Source organism: Typopeltis vanoorti, chromosome 2 (assembly GCF_054136105.1).
Source record: "Typopeltis vanoorti isolate ZY-2024b chromosome 2, IOZ_Tvanoo_1.0, whole genome shotgun sequence".
Lineage (NCBI taxonomy): Eukaryota > Metazoa > Arthropoda > Arachnida > Uropygi > Thelyphonidae > Typopeltis > Typopeltis vanoorti.
Window position 1 is genome coordinate 145,997,343 of NC_143550.1, and position 23,898 is coordinate 146,021,240.

Sequence of the window (23,898 nt, forward strand, 5' to 3'; positions counted from 1 at the left end):
AATTACAGAGGTATTTCCCTACTGAGTGTTCCTGGCAAGATCTATGCAAGTATACTTGAGAAACGGTTCAGAAGAATTGTGGAAGAAAAGCTTGGTGAAGAACAAGCTGGATTCAGGCCAAATAGAGGCTGTCAGGATCAGATCTTCACTTTACGACAAATAGTCGAGAAAGCATGGGAATATAACAAAGATCTGTATTTAAGTTTTGTCGATTTGGAAAAGGCATATGACAAGGTGCCAAGAGAGAAGCTATGCAATACACTACAGTTATATGGTGTCAATGGGGCATTATATCAAGCAATACTTAGTCTTTATTTGAGTTGTAAATCAACAGTTAGAATTGAAGGAAGTACAGGAAGATGGTTTAATGTTAAATCTGGTGTGAGACAAGGATGTACATTATCCCCTCTGTTATTCATTATCTATATGGATCACATTATGAAGGAATGTGGTATTAAACCTGATATCAAAATTGGAGATGTTAATGTCAGCTCTTTGCTTTATGCGGATGATGTTATACTTCTAAATAAATCCGCTACAAGTCTCCAAGATTCTCTGACTAAATTGAATAGCTGTTGTAATAGATATGGTATGAAGGTCAGCAATAAAAAGACAAAGACAATGAAAATAGGCAGAATCATTGAAAATGTCAACTGTGTTGTGAATGGAGAACCTGTGGAACAAGTAAAACATTTCAGCTACTTAGGCACAATTTTTACTGAAGATGGTAAACTAAATATAGAAATAGACAACAGAATCAGCAAAGCTGGTATCGTGGGAAGTCAATTGAATAAATTCATATGGAATAAGAAAGAAATTAGTCGGAACACTAAATTAGCTGTATACAAGACTGTGTTCAAACCAATTTTAACTTATGGATCTGAGAGCTGGGTCAGAAGTAAAACACTTGACCAAAGACTAGAGACCGCAGATATGAGAGTCCTGAGAAAGATTAGAGGCGTGAACAGATGGCATCAATTGCAATATCATATTAAAAATGAGGATATTAGGAAAGAACTTGACATTGTCAGCATCCAGGAATGCGTTAGCAGAGCTAATCTCAGATGGTATGGTCACTTAAATAGAATGGGAGAGGAAAGATTAGCAAAACAAGTGTTCTCTGCCAGGTTGGCAGGAAAACGACCCAGAGGAAGACCAAGATATAGGTGGATTGATACGGTACAAAGTGCCTTAGACGATAGAAGTATAAGATCTGATAATGTTGGAGTCTTGACAAATAACAGACTGATTTGGAGGAAAATTGTAAATAGGAAGTTAGTAATGATGTAATTTTTTCATGTAGTACTGTCATATCCTGTACACCCCTTGAGGGTACATGGCAGGAATTTGATGATGATGATACTCTGAATGGAATAAAGATTTTTTTTTTTAAATATTTTTTTTACACAATCTGAGAACATTGCTCTAGAGACAAAATTTAGAACTTCAAGCCACTTCAGGCTCCAATAAACAAGGTAGAATCCCACTCACTGTCTTATATCAGGCAATGCAATTCATCTCCAACTAAAATACAATCACATGCCCATGGCATGATTCGAACTGGTACCCTTTTCACTTGAGAGCAAGTAACCACTTGAACCAAATAAGCCAGCAGAAGATGTTGAATTATCCAACACCGAATTACATTGGTTTTGTAATTTTATAATGTGGAAACTGATTTTGTAAACAAAATACTAACATTATAAATAATGTTCACTGAACATTAACCTATGTTATTAGTAACCTCTAAACATCACTGGAAAATCACAATCACATGAGCTACATGTTCATTTCATTATCATCCTGCCCTTCTCTGCTGGCCTTGGTTGGCCAAGAGGTTAGTATATCTGCTATATAATCAACAGGCTGTAGTTCAAAATCCTGCCTTGGGCACATATGTTTGTGGTTTTCTTTAAAAGGTGAGTGATGAATTTCATTACCCAGTGAGAAACCACTGCCCCACTTATTGGTGGACTAAAGTAGCTTGAATAAAGCTGTTTTTAGTTTCTAAAGTGAAATTTTTGGATTATATATAAAAAAAAAAAAATACAAACAAAATATTTGAAAAAATCCTTAGCTCACACACAGTGCTATTGTACTATAAGTTTACAAACTTTCATGGGTGAGAGTAACCTAAACAAATATCCTTTACCTCCATTTGTATAAAGGATATACAAATATCCTTTACTTCCTTTAGTTACTAATTCATTGATTGATTGATTTTCAACTCACCTTAATATTCTGTTCCTGCAAAGATTTATCATCTTGAATAACCCTGCCACAAGATATAAGTTTCATTGAAGATGGGTTTACACCAATTTGTTTTCCCACCAATTCTTTAAGATATTTGCCATTCACATGCAAACCTGTTTCTATAGCACAAGTTAATGGTTCCTGTTTATTACCCTATAAAAACACCAAAACAAAAACCTTTATTATATAAAAGTTCAAAACGAAACAAAATTAAATTACAGTAATTATAAATAACAAAAGAATTAACTGTAGCTTTAAATGCCATTCACTATTTATAAAGAAATCCACTATAACAAAAAGGTAATACTTATTTTCCAAACTACACAAAAGAAATAATGATTGATGAAGGAAACAAACCTGCTTGTCCTTAGAAGCAGTAACTTTCAATTTTAGGGTAGCAACTCCTGTTTGCTGAAACTTTGTACGGGCAGCAAGATTTCTCAAAGCATTTTGCCTTAATTCTTCCAGTAGACCAATTACTATGTCTGGTATTAAACCAAACTCCACACAGTAATGCTGAATCATTTCCTATATTCCCAAGAAAAATATGTACCTTATTACTATAAAATATGTTAATTTATTTTTGTTATTTGCTTACTGTACAAATATTAAATGCAATCATAAAGCAAGCAATCTGTGCTATACAAAAGAAGAACAAATATCACAAATTAACAAGCACTTACTGATCCTGATGAAAAAGAATCACTTATTTTTCATTTTGGCAGTTTAATTTGGTTGGAATTATGGCTGAAGCAACTTTTACTTTTTTCAGTGTGAATCCCACCCATGAAAGTATATTAGTGCTATGAGTAGGCTATGGGTTAGATTAGTGCTGTTCAAATGGTGGCCCGTGGAACAAAATTTTGAGGCCCACAAATGAAGAATAAACCAAATTTCATTTCTGAATTTCTTTCCCTATTTATTATTTCTAGTAAATCATTCAGTGGTTCCTAAGTTGTATTAACCCAACAGTATATGATTATAGGCCTGCACTTTTATTATTATAATGAATGTAATTTATATTTTTATATTCACCTCATTGCAAAATAATTGTGTCCACTTTCAGCTATATGTCCCTTGTTACTGACTGCTTGATTACAACTTCATACATGATAGCATGATCATGTTATTTAGTCTAAAAGAATTAATAGTCTAATGATGATATGAGCAAGTCAAGAACACTTAACAACGAACTCCCACAAAGGTCAGTTCTGGTTCCCTCTTCTATTCAATTTGTATATTTCTGACCTTCCAAGGAAAACGTCTAGAAAATTCACATATACTGATAATCTATACATCACATTCCAATACCAGAACTTTTGTACTATACAGCACGTACTAACTAGTGACTTAGAGGAGCTAAACCACTTCTTTGAGAAGTAGTGTCTTATTCTAAGCCAGTGAAAATTTTAAGTGGGGGTGCTGCATATACAAAATAAGAAAAATAATTCATTTTTTCCTAATCATTAACCAATTTATTAATAATTAAATTTACATATTACAAAAATTGCTTTATTAAAAATATTTCACCCTCACTACGAACACACACCAATTAAAAAAAGTTTCTTACACAGAAATAATGCATGCAAGCATACAATTTATCTGTAGCGACACTGCTTGTTTAGCAGTGTCGGATTCACTTGTTACGTGCAGTGACAAGTACAAACAAATATCGAAAAGTCTAGCCGAAAGTGACCTGATAATTCCGACAGTGCGTTAGATCGCAGTGCATCTGTTTCGTAATCTAAAGCTTTAATTGAACAATTCCAATTATTAACTATTCAATCAATGTCGAAACATAAGCTGTAACCTTTAACATGGTGTATTGCATTTCTATAATGTTGTAAGCATTGTTATTATTTATAAACAGAAACAAAATTAAATTTTTTCGTTTTTTCCTTGGGGTGCTGCAGTGTCGCAGTGCTTATGTATACAAGTCGCCACTGTTCCAAGCACTACCAAGACTGAATTTGCCATGCCATGCATGGCAAATTCAGTCTTGGTAGTGTATGTCAAATTCAGTCTTGGTAGTGTATAGAATATGTCACATGCCATGCATTTGAACAATAGCATGGCATGTGACATATTCTAAGTGCCACTAAATGGGAACATGCTACTGTACAATTTTAATCCAAAGTATCTGGGCATAACCCTAGACAGAACCCTCTCCAATATTGCTGCCAAACTCAGGACTAGAAATAACATACTACATAAACTTGCCAGAACAACCTGGGGGCTTGTGCTCCCACATTAAGGACATCTTCTCTGGGCCTCCGTTTACTCAACTGCTGAATACTGCTCAGCTGTTGAACAGTGCACACATTAAATTAATTGATACCATCCTGAATTAGATAATGTGTATCATTTCTGGAACATGAAAGACTGCTCCATCATATTGACTACCAGTTCTGAGCTACATACAACTGCCACAACTACGACACCAAGGCAACCTGATTTGCGAATATAACAAAATTTACCAGAAACCACTGCTTCCTACACACTCTGTTATTGACATCACAGAGTCTTAAGTCAAGACACTTGCCTATTATAACGGTACAACAAGTTGCCACTGAGGGCTATGATGCAACAACAGCATGGCACAGGGAATGGATTGCTCAAGCCCCAGTAATCTGGCAGACGGTCTTTAACTGAAACAACCCTCCATTAGGATTCAACCTACCATGAAAAATATGGACCTCCCTAAATAAGGTTTGCACCAACCATGGTAGGTGCAGAGCCTCCTTGTTTACTTGGGGAATAAGACAAAATTCATCTTGTCACTGTGGCGAAGAAAACCAAGGTGTACAACTCATCACATTTGACTGTCCTCACAGAGCCCAAACGGGATCTGAAACTGACTTTATAACAGTTTCTACAGATGCTGTTGTTCGGCTGCTGAACTTGGACATTCAATTTTAATTTTATGCTTATTTGTATATTGTTATATGTATATATGACTACAGTGTAGTTTCACTATTTCACTATTATTCTTTTATACATCTTCCATGCATTTTATTGTCTTGTATGTCCTTTTTTTTTGTGTGTGTGGTGGCATATGCATGTATTCTTCTTAGCCAAATGGTAAATAAATAAACGACTATCTGAATTACTGTGCACAGAATTGGTCTCCTGGGTTCCAAAGGGATAAAGCTGTGTGGGAAGAGTGCAAAAAGAGTTACAAAGCTGATACTGGAATTATGGAATGTAGATTATGATGATGGATTCAGAGTATGTGGACCACAGACAGTGGTAAACAGAAGAAAGAGTGTGACATGATATAAGTCTATAAACTTTTGGGAGGGTGTCAGTTAATAAAATTTTTCATTATAAGGAAGGTGGGAAGAAATTTGTGTGCGGTTAAGAAAGGGGTAAGAGCTAGATATCTCTGTCAGAGCTGTGAGTGAGTGGAACAGCTGTTGAAGTAGTGAGTGCATCTAGTGTACATAAGTTTAAGAAAGATATGAAGGCTCATGTGGTTGATCTGTATCCCTCTGCAATCAGTAATTGACTCCCTGGAGGTATAATAATAATAATATGCAAGAACCTTGCTCTGGTTTTTTACCCTTTTCTTTTTTTAAACCACTTCAGGCATCCAAATAAGTAGGATCACAGTTTCACACTGGTTGAAGTAACTATCCCAGAGACTTTCTTAAAGATAACATTATGCTACCCACTTGCAAATCAAGGCAACATGAGATCAATAGGCCTCTGGACAGTTTTCTTGTTTTGCTGAATGAAAACCCTGACTTCCCAAGCAAAAAAACCCTCCATTTTTGTATGAAACCAGCTAACTCATTTTCAGTTGAAAAAGAATTTATAAAGGTTCCTCACATCCTAGATGAAATTCAAACCTGGGCCTTTTAATTAGACATGTCATGATATTCATTCAACTATTCTGAATGTGCCTTTTCTGGCAACTAATTTCACTGTCCTAAAGTTTGTAATGATAATGGAAAATAATTTGCAGAAATTAAAGACAAACTCAAACTTAATATATTAACAAGAGAACACAAAATAAAATGCAATAAAAAATTAATTTTAAAAAGTACTACTACAGCATAAAATCAATAAATTCCTAATTTAAAAAAAAAAACATTAATTAATATATCATAATAAAATAATGATCAGGAATCAACAGAAGATTGCTTACAATAATATTTCCTCAAAGATAATAATGAAAGGCCATCAGATCTGTTTAAATTCAGGCAGTGTAGTAAGGTCTCATGGCTCTCTTTGTATAACTGTTCTACAAGGAATCTACTTTTATGTTCAATCTACATTTTTTTTTTTTTTTAAGATTTTAGTTTTCTTCAAAAGAACCCTATGTATAGTCAAGATAGCACATTCTGCTAGGCCAGACTGTTCCAGTTCATGATAATGGATGTACAATTTATGTTCCTCATGACACAACAGCACTGCAGCTCTACGACTGTCCAAAGTAAGACAAACCACAGGAGCAAGGGATCTGGTAGACACCTAGAAAACTGAGTGCTTGTCTTTAAGTGAGGAAAGGAAGGGAGAAATGTTTGACAGGATAAAAGGACACTACAATGTTAAGAGGTCATAGAACTTAGGCAATACGTTCAGAAATTCCTTTAATATACAGAAGTGGATCTGAGAGAGATATCTTCAGGAGATCTAGAGACTGGTAGTGTAAAGCTGTTAAAAGCTTTCTTGATAAAAACCCATTAAAACTATTTTTCAAACAGGCAGATTTGATATAATTTAATTTTTGATGTAGAAGGTCTTCAGTAAAACTGAAGGCTTTTGAAAGCCTTTAAACTTTTTGGCCTAAGAGAGTGTAGCCTAGCAGAACATGCTATCACAACTAAACATATGCTTTTTTGGAAGAACACTAAATGCTTACAAAAAAAAGTGGACTGCTTGAAGAATGGTTATACAAAGAGAACTCTAAGGCCTTTCTATATTATTGTATCAATCTGTAAATTCTTGATAATCTTATTGTATTCGTTTATTTTATTTATTTATATACATTTTTTATTAGAAATTTACTGTCTGCTGTCTTGCTTATGTTGCAGTGGCACTTTTCAAAATTAATTATTTTATTGCATTTTGTGTTTCACTGTTAACATAGTGAGGATGGCTTCAAATAAATAAAGTTAAAACAAAGTTCTGGTTTTCTTTTTCCTCTTCCGTGTTGTATGAGCGACATCGTTTGACAACAAACCACTTTGGTTAGGGACTAAAGTGAAGCGACTTCTAATATCAACCATTACACTTGATAGTGATGCTTAACAAACTTTACAACTAGCTAATCTCATTGTGACTACCAGGATGTGTTTGCAGTTAGTCTAAGCAGCGTATATGTGGGAACACTGTCAGAGATACCCTTTGGTCAAAGACCAGTATAGCTGTATATAGAACTTATCTAAAACGGTTTATCATTTCATACTACATGCAGTTAACAGACATAATAAATTGATCTCATTGCCTTACTTGCTTTGGCCATAATTCAAAATAACTCATCCAATCACATAGCTATTTTTCACTCATTTTTGTTTTAGTGGTAGCTAAAACAAAATCAAAAAGTGGTATTTTAGATACCACTGATTCACCTATAAATTAGCCAACATTTAGCATAAGTGCTTTTCCAATATACTAGCAACACCCCTTCATACTTTAAAGTGAGAACAGAAAAACCTCAAATTCCAACACACTGACATTATGGTAAGGTTTGATGTTTACTCTCTGTTCACCAATATCCAACTTAAAGATACATTAGACCTTATTCAAGCTGAATTTTCTCCCACTATGTCAGCCTTGTTTAAGTTCAGCATGAACTCAGACTATTTCATTTGGCAAGGAAAATTCTACAAAGGAGACGGCCATATGTTCTCTGCAACCCCCCCCCCCCCATGGCTAACTGCCAGAAAGCCCTAAACTCTGTCTCACTGACTGGTGACGCTTTGGTGGTGTCATATTTAGCAACATGGACTGGATGCTCTCAATATACATATTTTTAAACACATCTAAACAATCAACATCCAATGATTTAGTTCACCTTACAGAAAGAAAATAACAACAGCTTCCCTTTCCTACACACTATAAATGCATGTCAGTAGATGGATCCCTGGCATTCTCTGTTTACAGAAAATCCACACACACACACACACACACACACTAGTAGATACATTCACAAAGTCATCCCCACCCATACATTTCCCACAGTATAGGATTATTAAAACTTTATATAATAGGGATAAATTAAATAGTTCTGATAACAGTGCCCCTCCACTGAAATTGACCACCACATTCACAAAACTTCTTAGCCAATGGCCACAATTGCCAACCATACCCAAAAAATATTAACCCAAAAGCACATCTCTCTACTTCATTTCCAGAACAGATTACACCAAAGCTATCAACATTTCATATATCTAAGGCATCTGAAAAACTAACTAAAATCCTAAAAAAATACAGCCTTACAATCAATTACAGACCACATAAAAAATTGACATCACTTGTCTACTCCAAAGACCAGTCACAGTCCCTAAACCTGCCAGGTGTTTACCAGGTCCCTTGCAGTTGCAAATTATCCTGCTATCCAGCAATGATAGCCAATTTTTAAATATAACAATCATCCACAAAAAAGCATAATGCATTGGTGCTATTCTTTACTGAACATAAATTATACTGAGAGTGTACTAATGGACTACATGACCAGTGAGACATCGTGATCATTGAAAATCTGTGACCTGCAATGAAATTATTGAACATTCATGTTCAATAATGTAGGCTGGTATCATTAAAAGAAAAATGGCTCAGATGTGCAGTCAATATTTCATCAGGGTAAGAGAAGAAAAATATATTTGTTCCTCTCTAAGGAAGACTTACTCTTCTGATTTTTTTAAAAATTCTTTTGTTTGTATGTGTGCGTGCATGTGTGCCATGCTTCTGCATCTTTTTGTGTTGACATATTCACTTTCACAAGCTTGAACGTAAATAGTGGTAATGTGTGCAGTCAAGAAAAGAAAAAGACCATCAGGCCATGCAATTCAAGCAAAGCATACAAGAATAAATGGTGTGAACCCAAGATATGTTGCAATGGGTGTTTCTCCTATCTTTCTTAGCATGAGAAATGGAAGCTGAAATGCAAAATGGAAAGAGTGATGAAAATAAATTATAAATACTTAAATTATACAGAATGATATTTTAGTGACATAATACAAAACTTTCATACTGATGTGATATATTTAAGATATCTGGTAATATTCCTCCCCCCACTTATTCTATTTTCAAAGTAGGAATTTTGATATAGAATACAGGAATTTTGAGTATTCCCCAGTATATCTGAAACATGTCAGAAGCATACCTTATACTTTCAAAATATCTAAGAAAAAATTTTAACAATTTATTAATGCATTTCATAGATGATTAGCAATCTTTTCTCTTGGCAAAAAAAGAAAAAAGTAAGTATAGTGATTTTTTAAAAAGCCAAACAGCTATTTTTTCTGGCGAAGTTAATTAAATTAAGGGGATAAAAATCCCTTATTATTTTACAGCCAGTATGCAAAATTCTGAGATCGAGAACTACGATCTAAGAGTTTCATGCCGAAGAACTATCAGCGAATTCAAGCGTAAGTGAACACCTGGTAGTACAACACCAAGGCAACTCAAAGCAAGGGTGGAGCAAGCTCCCTCACTATCCTTGATATTTTCTCATAATGTAAAACACAGCTCCTAGGAGATGTAATACCTATGCAGTATTACATCTCCTAAGAGCTGTGTTTTACATTATGAAAAAATATCAAGGATAGTGAGGGAGCTTGCTCCACCTTTGCCTTGGTGTTGTACTACCAGGTGTTCACTTACGCTTGGCCGATAGTTCTTCAGCGTGAAACTCTTAGATCGTAGTTTTAAATCTCAGAGTTTTACATACTGGCTGTAAAATAATAAGGGATTTTCATCCCCTTAATTTAATAGTGATTTTTTATTGTTTTACTAGTGATGAATAGCAGCACTGTCAATCAAATTTACTTATATAGTGATTACTGACCTAAAGTTCAAATGTAGTGCAAAGTTAAATTTTTTTTTTCCAAATTAAATAAAACTGGAACAAAATATAAATGCTCCACTTAAACTATCAACCTTACATTTAAAAGAACAAGATTTAATTATTAAGCTAAATGCAGCTAACAAACAATGACTGGTTGCTTCCAATATATATATTTCTACAAACTAATGACAGTATTTTAAATATAAATACATGTATTTATGTTTTATATTTTATTTTATAATAATTTTATCATATTGAAATGCCAAGTTTTTTTGTTTGTTTTTTTAAGTTTTTTTTTTATTTGGAATGAACATGCTCAAATCCCCAAGATGTTCAGAGTAATTGTAGCTACTGAAGTCACTTTTGATGTGTGTACTTATACTTTGCATAATTCCTACTTCATCTCACAAAATCTGGCGGAGAGAAATTGTTTCTTTTCTATCCAATCACCTATATGTATATTATTTTCTATTTCATTTAATTTTTATGTTTTATATTATTAAAGAAACAAAACATTACATATATATAAATCAGATTTTTTTTTAAATATTTTTATGTTTAGTATCATATGAAAAAGGATACTAAACATAAAAATGAGGATATTAAGAAAGAACCTGACATTGTTAGCAGAACTAATCTCAGGTGGTATGGTTACTTAAACAGAATGGGGAAGGAAAGGTTAACAAAACAAGCGTTTCTTTGCAAAGATGGCAAAAGACTCAGAAGAAGACCAAGATGTGGGTGGACTGATACAGTAAGGAGTGCCTTAGAGAAATATAAGAAGATCTGATAATACTGAAGTTTTGACAGATAACAGATTAATTGGGAGTAAAATTGTTGATATGAAGTTAGTAATGATGTAACTTTTTCATGAAGTACCATCATATTATCTGTACACCCCCATAAGGATACATGTCAGGAATTTGATATCTTTTATACATGAAAAATAGTCCAAAGAATGTCACAAAATGCAAAGCTTCTCTAATAACTAAGAAATGACTTAAAGGGATCCTCATGCTATGGAAAAGCATAATTTTTTAACATAATCAAAAAAACTTCTTATTTTCTGTGTAGGAATAAGCAAGCCTAACAGTTCCATGATTGCAAGTGTCAACCACTTTGGGGAATCTTTCTTCAGGATCTAGATATACTATGGATAAACCAGAACTGAACAACAAATTAACTGCAAACATTTACATTCCCTGAAATATGAAATGTTACTTTATAACCAAATATAAATCTTTTGAAGAAAATGCTTTCTTCTTCTATCTTTTCACAAACATCCAGTGCAAATTTGAAACAGGCTTATCTTATCTATCAGTTTCAGTTGTTTGCTAAAGATGTGCAACTTGCAGAGCTTAATAGCTTAATATTGCAAGTCTTTTTTGAAGCATCTATGAATGGCTGAGAAATGCATGTCCGACTCTTAACTTGCATCTGCAGTTAACTTCTTTTGACTTTGGCAAAATCAACTATCCATGCAAAAATGATTAGTGGCGTTCGGTTATTGAGAAGTTCTTGGTATCCTGTAGACTCAAGTGTCAACATTGGTAGTTTCTTTAAAATGACTACACTGTTTGATGCATTTATATAAATTCTCATTCCACATAAATCTTTATTTTCTACTGTAGGTCTTAGACCTGCTGCAACAATGTTTACTGGAATACATCTTTCTATCATTTTCATGGTCTTCCAGTATTTGGTTTCCATATTTCTATTTGTCTAATTACACAGGCCTGCGATGGAAAATTTGTCTGAGAAGTAATAATTGATTCTTATAGATTTTCAGGTGCCGACTTCAGAAAAATAGTAAAAAAATTCCATCATCCACCAATTTTACCCAATTTCTAATTTTATTGTTTTTATTAGTAGTCTTTGGATTTAAATTCAGTGCATTGGTATATTTATTTTCATTCTCCTTTATTTTTACAGCTAATTAGTTCTATAAGTGCTTTTTTGAAGTGCCTTTTTATGTAAATAAAGAAATTTCCACGAAACTTGCTCATTCTTAAGATAAGAGAGGAAGGGAGGAATGCAGATAAAAGTGCAGGTGGCTACTTTGAATCTGATTTGCCAAGATAACGGATGACTTTCCTGTTGTCACAGACACATTTTCTTGTGTGATTCTGCAGTTGAACTTTAGTCGTTGACTACTAAGGTTATCATATTTCTGAAAGGTGGCATATTTTCTAAGTTAGTGTGAAGATTTAATTTACCGTGTTTGGGTTTTTTTTAATGTTTTTACGTGGTGTCATGTAATAGAGTTGATGTCATTCATTAAAATTCATTTAACTGTGCTTTAAGTGGTGTTTGTAATGGCTTTCGATTTTGGGACAACAAAGAGGATACACCAAATACCCGTGTTTGTTGTGTGAGTGGGAGAGCCGAGATCGAGAGTAACATTGGATCAAGAAGGAATGGCCAGAAAGAGTCGCATTAGAACCTGGAAGTAAAGATGTTGTTACACAAAACTTTGGTTGCTCGGGGAAAAAATCCTTTTATCCCTGCTTCACATAAAGTTGGGATTGATGAAGCAATTTGTCAAGGCTTTGTCAAAAGAAGGAGAGTATTTTAAATACATCTGTGCAAAATTTCTGGGATTATCTACAGCAAAATTGAAAGAAGGTATTTTTATAGGTCCCAACATCAGGAAACTTATGAAGGTTAAACTGTTTGAAGAAAAAAAAATGGCAACTGTTGAAAAAGCAGTGTGGAAAGCTTTGAAAGAGGTGGTGACCAAATTTTTAGGAAATCACAAGGACCCTACTATAAAATAATTGTGGAAGACATGCTACAGAAATTCAAGGATTTGGGATGCTCCATGAGCTTAAAAGTGCACTTTCTCAACTCTCATTTAGACTACTTTCCTGAGAATCTGGGAACTGTCAGCGAAGAGCAAGGAAACCAATTCCACCAAGACATCAAGGAGATGAAAAGAAGGTATCAGGGCAGGTGGAATGTCGACATGATCACTGACTACTGCTGGATGTTGCACAGAGACGACCCGGGAAAAGAATTTCACAGAAAAAGTTCAGAAAGAAACTTTGAAGGAAAAAGAAAAAGACACCACAACGAAATATAAAGTAGGTACTAAAGATTAATCTTTAATTACTTTAATTAAAAAATTTTTTCCCAATACTTTCATTCCAAAAATGTTTACGAAAAATTTTAAATACTGTTATTTTACTTAATACGTGTTTTAAAGCTATTTTACTGTAATGTTGAGATCCATTTTGTGAAAAATCCTTATGTGATAGAGAAAAATGGAAGAGATATTTGACATCAGAAGTCAAAAATAAATCAAAAACAGTTAATAGTTTCCAGACAACTCTTTTCATGATTCGAATTTTGCAGGCCTGTGTTATTTTTTATTTTTTGCATTCTGTTGACATGTTTTTTGTCATTCCTTTTTCCTGTTTACTATCCATTCATTTATTGGTTGTAAGGCACACTTTTTGTATATCTCTTCATTTCTAATATCATGAAATTTTGTTTTTCACACAATTTTCCCAAGTTTTCATTTCTGTAGTAGTATTAGTGTTTAACTGTTTCAGCTCCTCTTGTTTCAGATGTGGAAGTTAAAATTGGTACTTGATAGCTTTCTTTTATTTAAAAAAAAAATATATATATATATATATATAAATACACACACACACACAAGCTTTACAAGCCAGTAGTCCCAAGATACGACATAACAGTGACGTGTGTGTGTGTGTGTGTGTGTGTGGACGAAAAACAGCATGGGAGAGACTGTATCAAAGAGCAGAGATGGAGGGAAAAAAGGAGGAGGAGAGTGTGAAACTGGTTCGATGAGCATGGAATCAAAACATATATGGATACCAGGAGATGCTTGCATTCATACGGAAGTGGATTTCAGAAGGAAGTGGAGGAATGGTAATGGCCAGTCTGGTGGAGCAGTGCCCATAGAAATACCTGTAGAAAAGGCAAAATGCAGCAACAGACCATAGGAAAGCATCTGGAGAAAGAGAGAGAGAGAGAGAGAGAGAGATCATAAACTAAGTGGAACTCTCATCTTCTGAACACAAGTATTCTGAGGGAGATCCTAGGCACACCACCCCAAATGGGAACAACATTCCAAAGTCGAGCAGATTAGCTCCATAGCTCAGTTGGTTTCGCCAATGCCCTTTGGTTGGAAAGACGTGGCATGAATCCCATCCAGAATATGAACCTTCATAGGGGCTTTTCAACTGAAAGTGAGTTAGCCAGTCTCATATGGAGGTGGCTGGGTTTTTCATCCCACAAAGCAGGCAAACTGACCATTAGAACACATGCAATTAACATACATAATACATGCAATTAACATACATAATACATGCAATTAACATACATAATACATGCAATTAACATGCCACTTAGCCTCATTTGCTTCGGACATAAATTTAAATAAACCAAACCAATCAGACAGATTTGCGCTTCATAAATTGTCAGGAGCCAAGCAGGATGGAAGTACTGTCCAGAACATAAAGAACACCAAATCCTTTGAAAGGAAAAGAAGCTATGGATTTCATGTCAGAGAGAGAGAAGATTTGAAGTACATGAGGAAGAACAGAGACAAAAGCACAAAGCCCGAGGCACGGCAGCACTGACTAAAAACCCTGATGAAAGGAAACCATTCAACATAACCCATAATTGACTGGTGAGGAAGCTAGTAATCCATTCACATATGGAAGGAGGGATACCACAAGATGGCAGCCTGGCAAGAAGACCACAATGCCAGACTCGATCCATTGCCTTGAAAACATTGAAAGTAACCACCTGAGCTACCAAACCCCTCCATAGGTAGCGCCCAAAGACGGACAAGGCTAGCTAGGAAATCTGCTATGGAACAAGAATGACAAAAATCCACACTGGTGATCACAAAGTAACTAGTGAGTTCAAGTAGTGAAGCAGCAGACTGCTGATGAGCTTTTCTATTATCTTTGAGCATATTGAAGCCATAGCAATAGGGTGATAGTTTGATAGCTGACCACATCTCCCCTCCAGGGAACCAGCTGGATAAGCCTGCCCCCAAGCCATAGGATAGATGTCAGATTAGTATGACAGCTTAGAAATAGTACCATACAGACGACGTAAACACTGAAGCACAAGTCCTTAACAGAACTGCCCAGTTAGCCTAATAGCTTTGCGCTTCGCAACCATATGCCTGGGGAAGGAGTGTCCTAGGTTCGATTCCCATCAGCGACGAGAGGAGCTTAAGGATCTTCCTCAGCCATAGCCAAGTTAGTCGGTCCTGGGCGTGGACAACAGAGATTTTCATCCTGCAAACAGGAAAACCGGTCCCATGAACACACACATTGATACAGTCAGGAATACTTAAGACGATCCCTCCAGCCATAGATCTGAATTGTCAGCTACGCCAGGGCCCAAGCCCAGATAAAAATAGGAGAGATTGAGGTGGTGCCATACCTCCCCATAATAGGGGCTCATGACTGTTGAATCACTATCGGGGTGAGGGGTGGTATCAAGGCTACTGTGTAAGTAACTGGCAAGTCTCAGTAGTGAGGCAGCAGGCTGCTGATGACCTTTTCTATCAATAGCAATAGGGTGATAGTTTGATAGCAGACCACCATCCCCTCCCGCCTCCAGGGAACCAGCTGGAGGGGAGGCAATTATCATAAGCTCTGAAGCACAGAACCAGAGGAATGAGTCATGGGGACCAAGAGTGGTATCAGGGCTACTGTGTATTTCTCTCTGTTGCCCCACCCCAACTCAGAAAAATTTTACAGGAGGCATACTGTGAACAGTTTGGAATAGCAGAAAAACATTTGTCTTGGTTATCTGAACAAGAGCAAAAAAGGAATAAACTGATGCCAAGAGGCCTGCCTCATTTTTAGAGGATATCACCACTGCACAATCACGATGTGAGATGAAAACATGGAAGGACAAAAGTTGCATTCCTCAGCCCTGGAAAGGAACCAGAAGGATCAACTGTCATTTGAACAGAACAAGCACAGTGCACTTGACCCTTACAAAGTCGGCTTTAGATTTGTTGATACTTTATTTTTGCAGTTGTTACAAGCTGTAGCATAAAGAGAATGAGAGGTTGGAATTTTTAACTTGAAACATGCTGATTTTTTGACCTTAATGGCTGTAGCAAATCTGTTGGAGAATCATGGTTTGGATAAAGATCAAGGGTTTTGAGTGGAGTAGAGCTGTTATTATATCACAAGCTGGTGCTAGGATCAGAAAAGAAGAAGTAGTAGTAATCAGGTCATGGAAAAAAGACAGAAATCCCAAAGATCGTCCCAAATGGCACCAGTGCAGTGCCACAAGATGCAAGACTGACAAATACTAGGAGAAGGAAGAACAGTAGAAAATTAAATGTGAACAACGTTATGGTCAGATTTTCCAAGAGGAAAACCAACATCACCAGTATATTTGGAGGGAGAGCTAGTTAAGAAAAGGTTTAGGATGGTGGGAGAATGATGAAGATTATCAGGAATTTTGGTGGGGTGGTGAACAATTTGTATTAAATCATTACTGACAGAGTTCAGCTTCTCTTCCAGCTTGGTATGTAAAGTTGCAGAAGGGAAGCCAGTCACTGTTGTGGATCTCGGCGTTGGAGTAATTAGATTGTATGTGATCAATTTTTAGAGATAAAAAGTCAAATAGGTCAGTGAAGTCATCAGCAGATTATATAAAGGGTCTTCACTGTCTAATAACTTTAGATACGGGACAGAAGATCTAACAAATGCACAAGTCCTGCCCTTATAAAAAGCATAATAGGGGGATGCAGTGAGGAAAGCTTAGGTGAGATGTTGTTGCAGAGAATGCAAATTGTCATTCAGTGATGAATAATATATCAGGTTGGATGTCTGTAGGTGATAGTGCACATTAAGTGTTGAGATCTTGATGTTGAAAGTTTTTTTATTACATGGGATTGTGATATGTTGTCAGATTTTTTGGGGTATGTACAACGAAATACAAACTTTTTTTGTATTGATTATTTGGTGGGTTTTTTTCACAGATTTATTTTTTACTACACTGACTACAATTTTTTATGCTACTTGTCATGGTAGTGGGAAAATAGGAAAATTTACAGAATATGCGTATGCAGAAGGGTGAGGACTTCGGTTCACCACTCCTGTATATAGGCATGCTCAGACTACAGTCTAAGTGTTGTCTCAGACAGTGTCCCATGCCAGCTGTTATATTCAGACTCCCTCAAGGAACAAACAAGGCAAATTAATCAGCAGCAGGATTATTATTACTCACTGGTTGATAAGGCAGCCTCCTGAAGAGTTACAACAGGTTCTTGCACACAGCCTGTGAAAACCGCTTTACTGCTATACTCCCAAATGGAGAAGACAAGCTCTCTAATGAAATATTTAGTGTGAAGAGCATGAATGCAAAGGCCCTCACCTACATTGCATGTAGGAAGAAAAGGGAGGGGGGGGCTGAACTTGAAACCCTACTCTAGAGACAAACAGCAATACCACTTCATGCCTGTGGTGTTTCTCTGTGTGATGAAGGACATCTACCAGTTAGAAATCTAGTTAGCATTTTCTCCAACTAGGAAAGTATGCTTTTAAGGCTGCATACAGAGCTCTGTCTCACCAAAGCCCATTTATGTGAAAACAGGTCATACTGCAGGAAAATGGGAATGACTGGCTGAGAGGGGCTACAAGAGTGTGCTGAAAAGTTGTGATAGTCACCATGTTCTAGGTGTTTATCAGAACTTTTCAGCACCCCCCACCCCATATATATATATATATATATATAGAGAGAGAGAGAGAGAGAGAGAGTAAACCCTTGCCAAGCGCGGATTTGCAGAACGCGATTTTGCACATATGCGTTATCTTAACTGTTTCCATTTAATTTGTCCAACGCTAGAATTTCATTCATACGCGGCATGCTACAGAGCGTCGGCCAGCAACCCTGCTTGGCACTACTTGGCACTTGACATTTAACTCACGTTAGCAGAACCGTAATCACATATTTATCAGTGTTTATCCTCTTCTCCTTTTGCATTTGTATTTCTTTTCATTTCAAAAATTCAATATGACATCTAAGAGGAAGAATGAAGATGATAAAGCAGCAAAAAGACACAAAGTTCTGCCATTATCTCAGAAAATTGAAATTTTAGGATAAGTTGAAAAATGGTACACTTGTTTCATCGCTTGCAAGAAAACTAGCTATAAACGAATCAAGCATAAGAACAATATGGGAGAATGAAGAAAAGATTCGGTCTAGAGTCAAAGCTTCAGGAGATACTTCGGCAAAGGTTGCTCAAGTTTCAAGAAGAATTCCGCAATTGGAAAAGATGGAAAAAATATTAATAGCTTGGATTGATGATCAAGTAAACGAAAAAGGGTTAGTTGTGGATGGTGTTGCTATTCGAAACAAAGCTTTAGATTTGTTTTCTTTCGTTTTAAATAAAGATGGCCAATCGTCAGAGAAAATTGACTTTCAAGCAAGCAAAGGTTGGCTTGAAAACTTTAAGCGTCGTTTTAATTTGCACAATGTAAAGCTTCAGGGAGAAGCTAGCTCTGCAGATAAAGAAGCAGCAGAGAAATTCAAACCCCAATTTTTGAAATTCATTGAAGAGAGGGGTTACGTTCCGCAACAAGTTTTCAATGCGGATTTATAAGTGAATGGGACAACGAACCTACATCACAAAGACACAAAAGGTTGCCCCAGGTTTTAAAGCTTTTAAGGATAGACTCACTTTGCTTTTTTGTGGAAATGCATCAGGCGACTTCAAGTGCAAGCCTCTGCTCATTTATCGATCAAAAACGCCTCGTGCATTGCTGGGAAAAAATTTTGAGCAATTGCCCGTTGTGTGGAAGTGGAATAGAAAAAAGCTTGGGTAACAAAAGCTCTCTTTAATAACTGGTTTGAAAATTCATTCGTTAAAGAAGTCAAACATTACTTAGAACAGCAAAACCTGTGCTTTAAAGTTCTCCTAATTCTCGATAATGCTCCAGGACACGACGTTGAAGACCTCACAACATTGTATCTAAATGTAGAGGTTTTATTCCTCCCACCTAACACTACTTCCTTAATCCAACCAATGGATCAAGGGATCATAAAAACATTCAAAGCCTATTATGTCAGGCATGTTTACAACTCTGCAAATAAAGCACTAGACGAAGGAAAGCACGACACACTAATGGCATTTTGGAAGCGATTCAACATAAGCCACTGCATAGAAATGATTAAACTCGCATGGAAACAAGTGAATTCATCAACACTGAATGCTTGCTGGCATCAGCTCTGGACAGAAGTTGTCAACAATTTTAAAGGATTTCCATCGATTGAAAATGAAGTCAAAGAAATCGTACAAATTGCAAAAGCAATTGGCGGTGAAAGATTTTCAGATATGGAAGAAGGAGAAGTCAAAGAATTAATCGAGAAATGGCGAATAAAGAATTGGATAATCTTGTAATACCAGCCGACGGTGAAAGTAGCGACCACGAAGAAGATAAAGCGTCTTTAACTTACAAGAAGTTAAATGAATTGTTAAAAAAGGTACAGGAACTGTCTGATTTTGCAATGGAGATTGACCCAAATGAAGAAAGAAGAGGAGACACTTTATGAAAGGCATTGAAAAGCTCTGCGCTCCTTACCACGAAACTTTTAAAGAGTTGCGTCAGTCATTGTCCCAAGCAAAAATCACTAGCTTTTTAAAAAAATAATTGTATCATGTACCTACCTATTAAGTAGTAATAAAAATCCTTTCAATTAACATTTGTTTCATTTTTCCCTTTTAATTACAACAATATTTAGGTTAGTTTAAATTATACATACACACTTTCTTAATTTGAACTATACCTAACACATTTTTTTCCATAGAAAGTTAACTTTGCGGAACGCGATTTTGCCGTGCGAGCAATGTATTAATGACGTCCCCCCCCCCGCGTTCGGCAAGGGTTTACTGTATTACATGATCACCAGCCCATAATGGCCCAAACTTTTATATATAGTTGGAATATTTAGATTTTTATTTTTCCATGTTGTTCTGTATAAACATCCAGAAATTTTGTTACCTTAAGTGCTTACACTTTTACTTTATTTTCTGTTATTTTATCTGAGTTCATCTGAATTCCTAAGTATTTAAAATTCATCACCTGTTCAATTATTGTCATTCACTAAAAGAAAGGAAAATCAATTATTTTCCCATTTATTTCTAACTTATACCTGATTGGTTGCCTAATAACCATATTCCTCCCCCCCCCGTACACACTGATATTTCCATATTATTTTTGACAAATTTGCTGGAAATGAAATACTTCTATTTAAAAATTATCTTTTGTGTCTGTTGTCATTACTATGCCATGTGCATAACAGATTACATTTAATGTATTATTAATCTGCACAAAAATCACAGAATGAAATTTTATATACCATAAAATGAGTACTGTCACTGTCTTAACATCTACCAACTCAAATGGAATATAAAAACATTACACAAAACCCAATTTGGCTTGAGAAATATATGCATTTAAAATACAGACATTCTTTGGTGGAAACCAGTATATAAATTTTAAATGTATATACAGGTTTCCACCATTTATTTTTCTAGATTCAATTTTAACTGACTAAAGATGAACAAAGAGCAAGTTATTTCATACTCAGCTTATCTTACAAGATAAGCTGAGTGTGAAATAACTTTGCTCTTCTATCTACATCTAATACCATAAATTAAATCAAAACCACTTACCATCCCCTCTAAATGAACTGAAAATTATTTTCTTGATTGCATGCCCCTTTTAGTATGAGTTCTCTTTGTATAGACTTTACAAACTCCACCATATCCATATTACTAACTTAATTCTGACATCTTTTCATGTACAGAATTTATTGTGTATGGTAAGTTGTCAAAAGTAAGCTAGTGATATGGTTCTAACTTATCTTCAGTATCCCCAGATGTAGAAACATCTTTCCTCACTACTTCAGCTGCTATCAAATCTACATAATCCTGTTTACTCAAAACTATCATGCAGTGCATTTTCCCCCCTGTTTTGCCATAAAAAGAGAAATATACAGCATAATATTTATTTATCCTACTTTAATATGTACCTATACTATTATTTAATATGTACTACAGAATTGGTACAAGTCTCAATGCAATTACCTGCGGATACTCTCCTCTTCTGCCATCTTGATGTGTATATGGTGGAAGCCAGAGCTTTATTTTCTCATTATTTAGTTTCTGTTTAATTGCCTCTAAGGAAGCATCATGTGGCATCTTTACAAAACAAAAATGAAACACATGATTACCTATTAGAATATTACTGAAAAGTAAGAAAATGAAAATGAGAAAATGAAAAGCGACGCTTATTGAATTTTGGATGGCTGCATTTTAAAAGTGAAAGTTGCCAATATATATACAAAGGTGCACACTTGCCAGCCTGGTTAGTATATCTGCTCTACTACTAACAGACTGGTTCGAATCCTGCCATGGGCATGGATGTATGTGATACCACTACTCCATCTATTGGAGGTCTGAAGTGGCTTGAAAGGTTACATGTTTGTTCTCTAGAACAGGGATCCTAGACTAAAAATTAATTTTAAAAATGCAAAAATATATATAAAATTGATAAAAATAGGAAAAAAAAATCATTAGCCCACTGACAGTACAAAATGTATTATACATTTTCAAATAACCTTTTGTGGGTGGGGGCAACATTAAAAAATTATCCACTGTTATTCTTCATTTATATGGATCGTATTATAAATGAAAGTGGCATTAAACCTAATGTTAGAATCACAGATATCAAACTTAACTTGAAGATTATGCTTAATAAATAACATAAAACAAATTTAAATTACATATATATTTTTATTAGTATAAAATTTTTTCCCTAGTATCAGGGGCATCCTCAGTATGACTTTCAAATTAAACAAGAACAGAAACCAGTATATTCAACAATGAAACATGCAAACTGCATGTATATGATGTAAAGCTTTATGGTCTAATTATATCAAGGTTCTAATAAAATTAATTTTAACAAGGTTTTTTAAAAAATATATATATATATATATATATATATATATATATATATATATATATATATATACACACACACATAAGGTAAATCCATTTTTTTATTTATTAATTATCATGCCTTACGTTCCTATATATCACGTTATTGCAAATGATGCTGTACTCCTAAACTCATGCAATGCAAGTCTCCAGAATTTTCTGACTAAACAGCTAACAATTCAGGATGAAAATCAGCAAAATAAAGCGATAAAAACAAGCAGGAACATAAAATTCAGCTTCATTCTCAATGGAGAACCTACTGAACAAGTAAAATATTTCAGCTATTTAGGCATAATTTTGAGTGAAGATGGAAAATTAAATATGGAAATAGACAACAGAATCAGCAAAGGTGGTATGGTAGCGAGCTAATTAAATAAATTTATATGGAATATTTATTGATTTGTTTATTCATATGGGGTTTCCCTGTTCCTCCACCATCCCTTAGGACTGGCTGAGCCCTCCTAGTGAGGTAGATCTGTGTGTTCACAGGCCAGTTTGCCTGTTCTGAGGAACGCAAAGCCCTCTACCTCCATATGAGACCCCCTAACTCACCTTTAGTCGAAAAAAAGTGAGTTAGCCTCATGTGATGGTGGGAATTGAAACCAGGTCTTTTCGATCAAAGGGCTTTGTCTATACTGACTGAGCTATGGAGGCTCTACTATGGAATAAGAGAGATATTAGTGAACTAGCATGAACACAAACTAGAAGTATACAAGATATTGTTCAAACCAGTTTTAAGTGATGGGTCTGAGAGTTCATTAGATCAGAGACCACATACAAAAGTTCTGAGAACAATTAGGCACCTAAACAGATAGCATCAATGGCAGAGCTATATTAAAAGTAAAGTTATTAAGAAAGAACTTAACATTGTTAGCATTCAAGAATGTCTGAGTGAGGCTAATCTATGGTGCATGGTCATTTAAACAGAATGCAAGAGGAAAGATTAGCAACACAACTGTTTGGTGCCAAGAAAAAGACCTGGAGGAAAACCAAGATCTAAAGATCAAGGTGGACTGATTCAGTCAGAAGTACCATAGAAGACTGAAATGTTAGAAACAACACTGAAGTGCTGACAAGTAATAGACTAATTTGGAAGAAAATTGTTGATAGGAGATTAGTCATAATGTAACTTTATCATACAGCAGTGTCATAAGAACCTATACATCCCCTTGAGGATACAGGAAATTGAAAATGATGAAGTTGCCTATATATCTCGATATCTTTCTTTGATTTATCAGGTGACAAAAATTTCAGAAAAATAAGATCTTCACAACCAATAATCTTTTCCTAACAAGATACGAGTTTATAAATATTATAAAAATTGCAGATTTCTAGACAAAGAAATCTTTAACTCCCTTTACAGTGCTGTCAGTTTCAAAATTGTCAGCTGAGTATATGACTGTCCAGCAGTAAGAAGTCCAGACACTACAAATGGTGAGAAATTTTCCAACCAGCATATGTAACAATCAGGGATGTACATGCTGTGTATATGATTTTCCAAAGGAATTATATGATGCTTTTGTAAAAATAATCATAATTTAAAATGCTGAATATTTTTAAGTATTGTTTATTAGTTTTGTTTTCATAACACGCACTGTCGGCCCTTGCAATGTGCCCG

General features: G+C 35.2%; 1 protein-coding gene across 2 annotated transcripts in view; it reads right to left on the bottom strand.

The window, feature by feature from the left end:
* LOC150109502 (NEDD8 ultimate buster 1-like) overlaps positions 1 to 23,898 on the bottom strand; it is a 261,500-nt gene that overhangs the window by 222,154 nt on the left and 15,448 nt on the right. For both annotated transcript variants that reach the window (XM_090408663.1, XM_090408656.1), the window contains exons 2-4: positions 21,369 to 21,482; positions 2,611 to 2,781; positions 2,233 to 2,406 (exon numbers count right to left, since the gene is read on the bottom strand). In XM_090408663.1, coding sequence (XP_090264789.1) covers positions 2,233 to 2,406; positions 2,611 to 2,781; positions 21,369 to 21,482 — 459 coding nt within the window. The remainder of the gene's footprint in view (positions 1 to 2,232; positions 2,407 to 2,610; positions 2,782 to 21,368; positions 21,483 to 23,898) is intronic.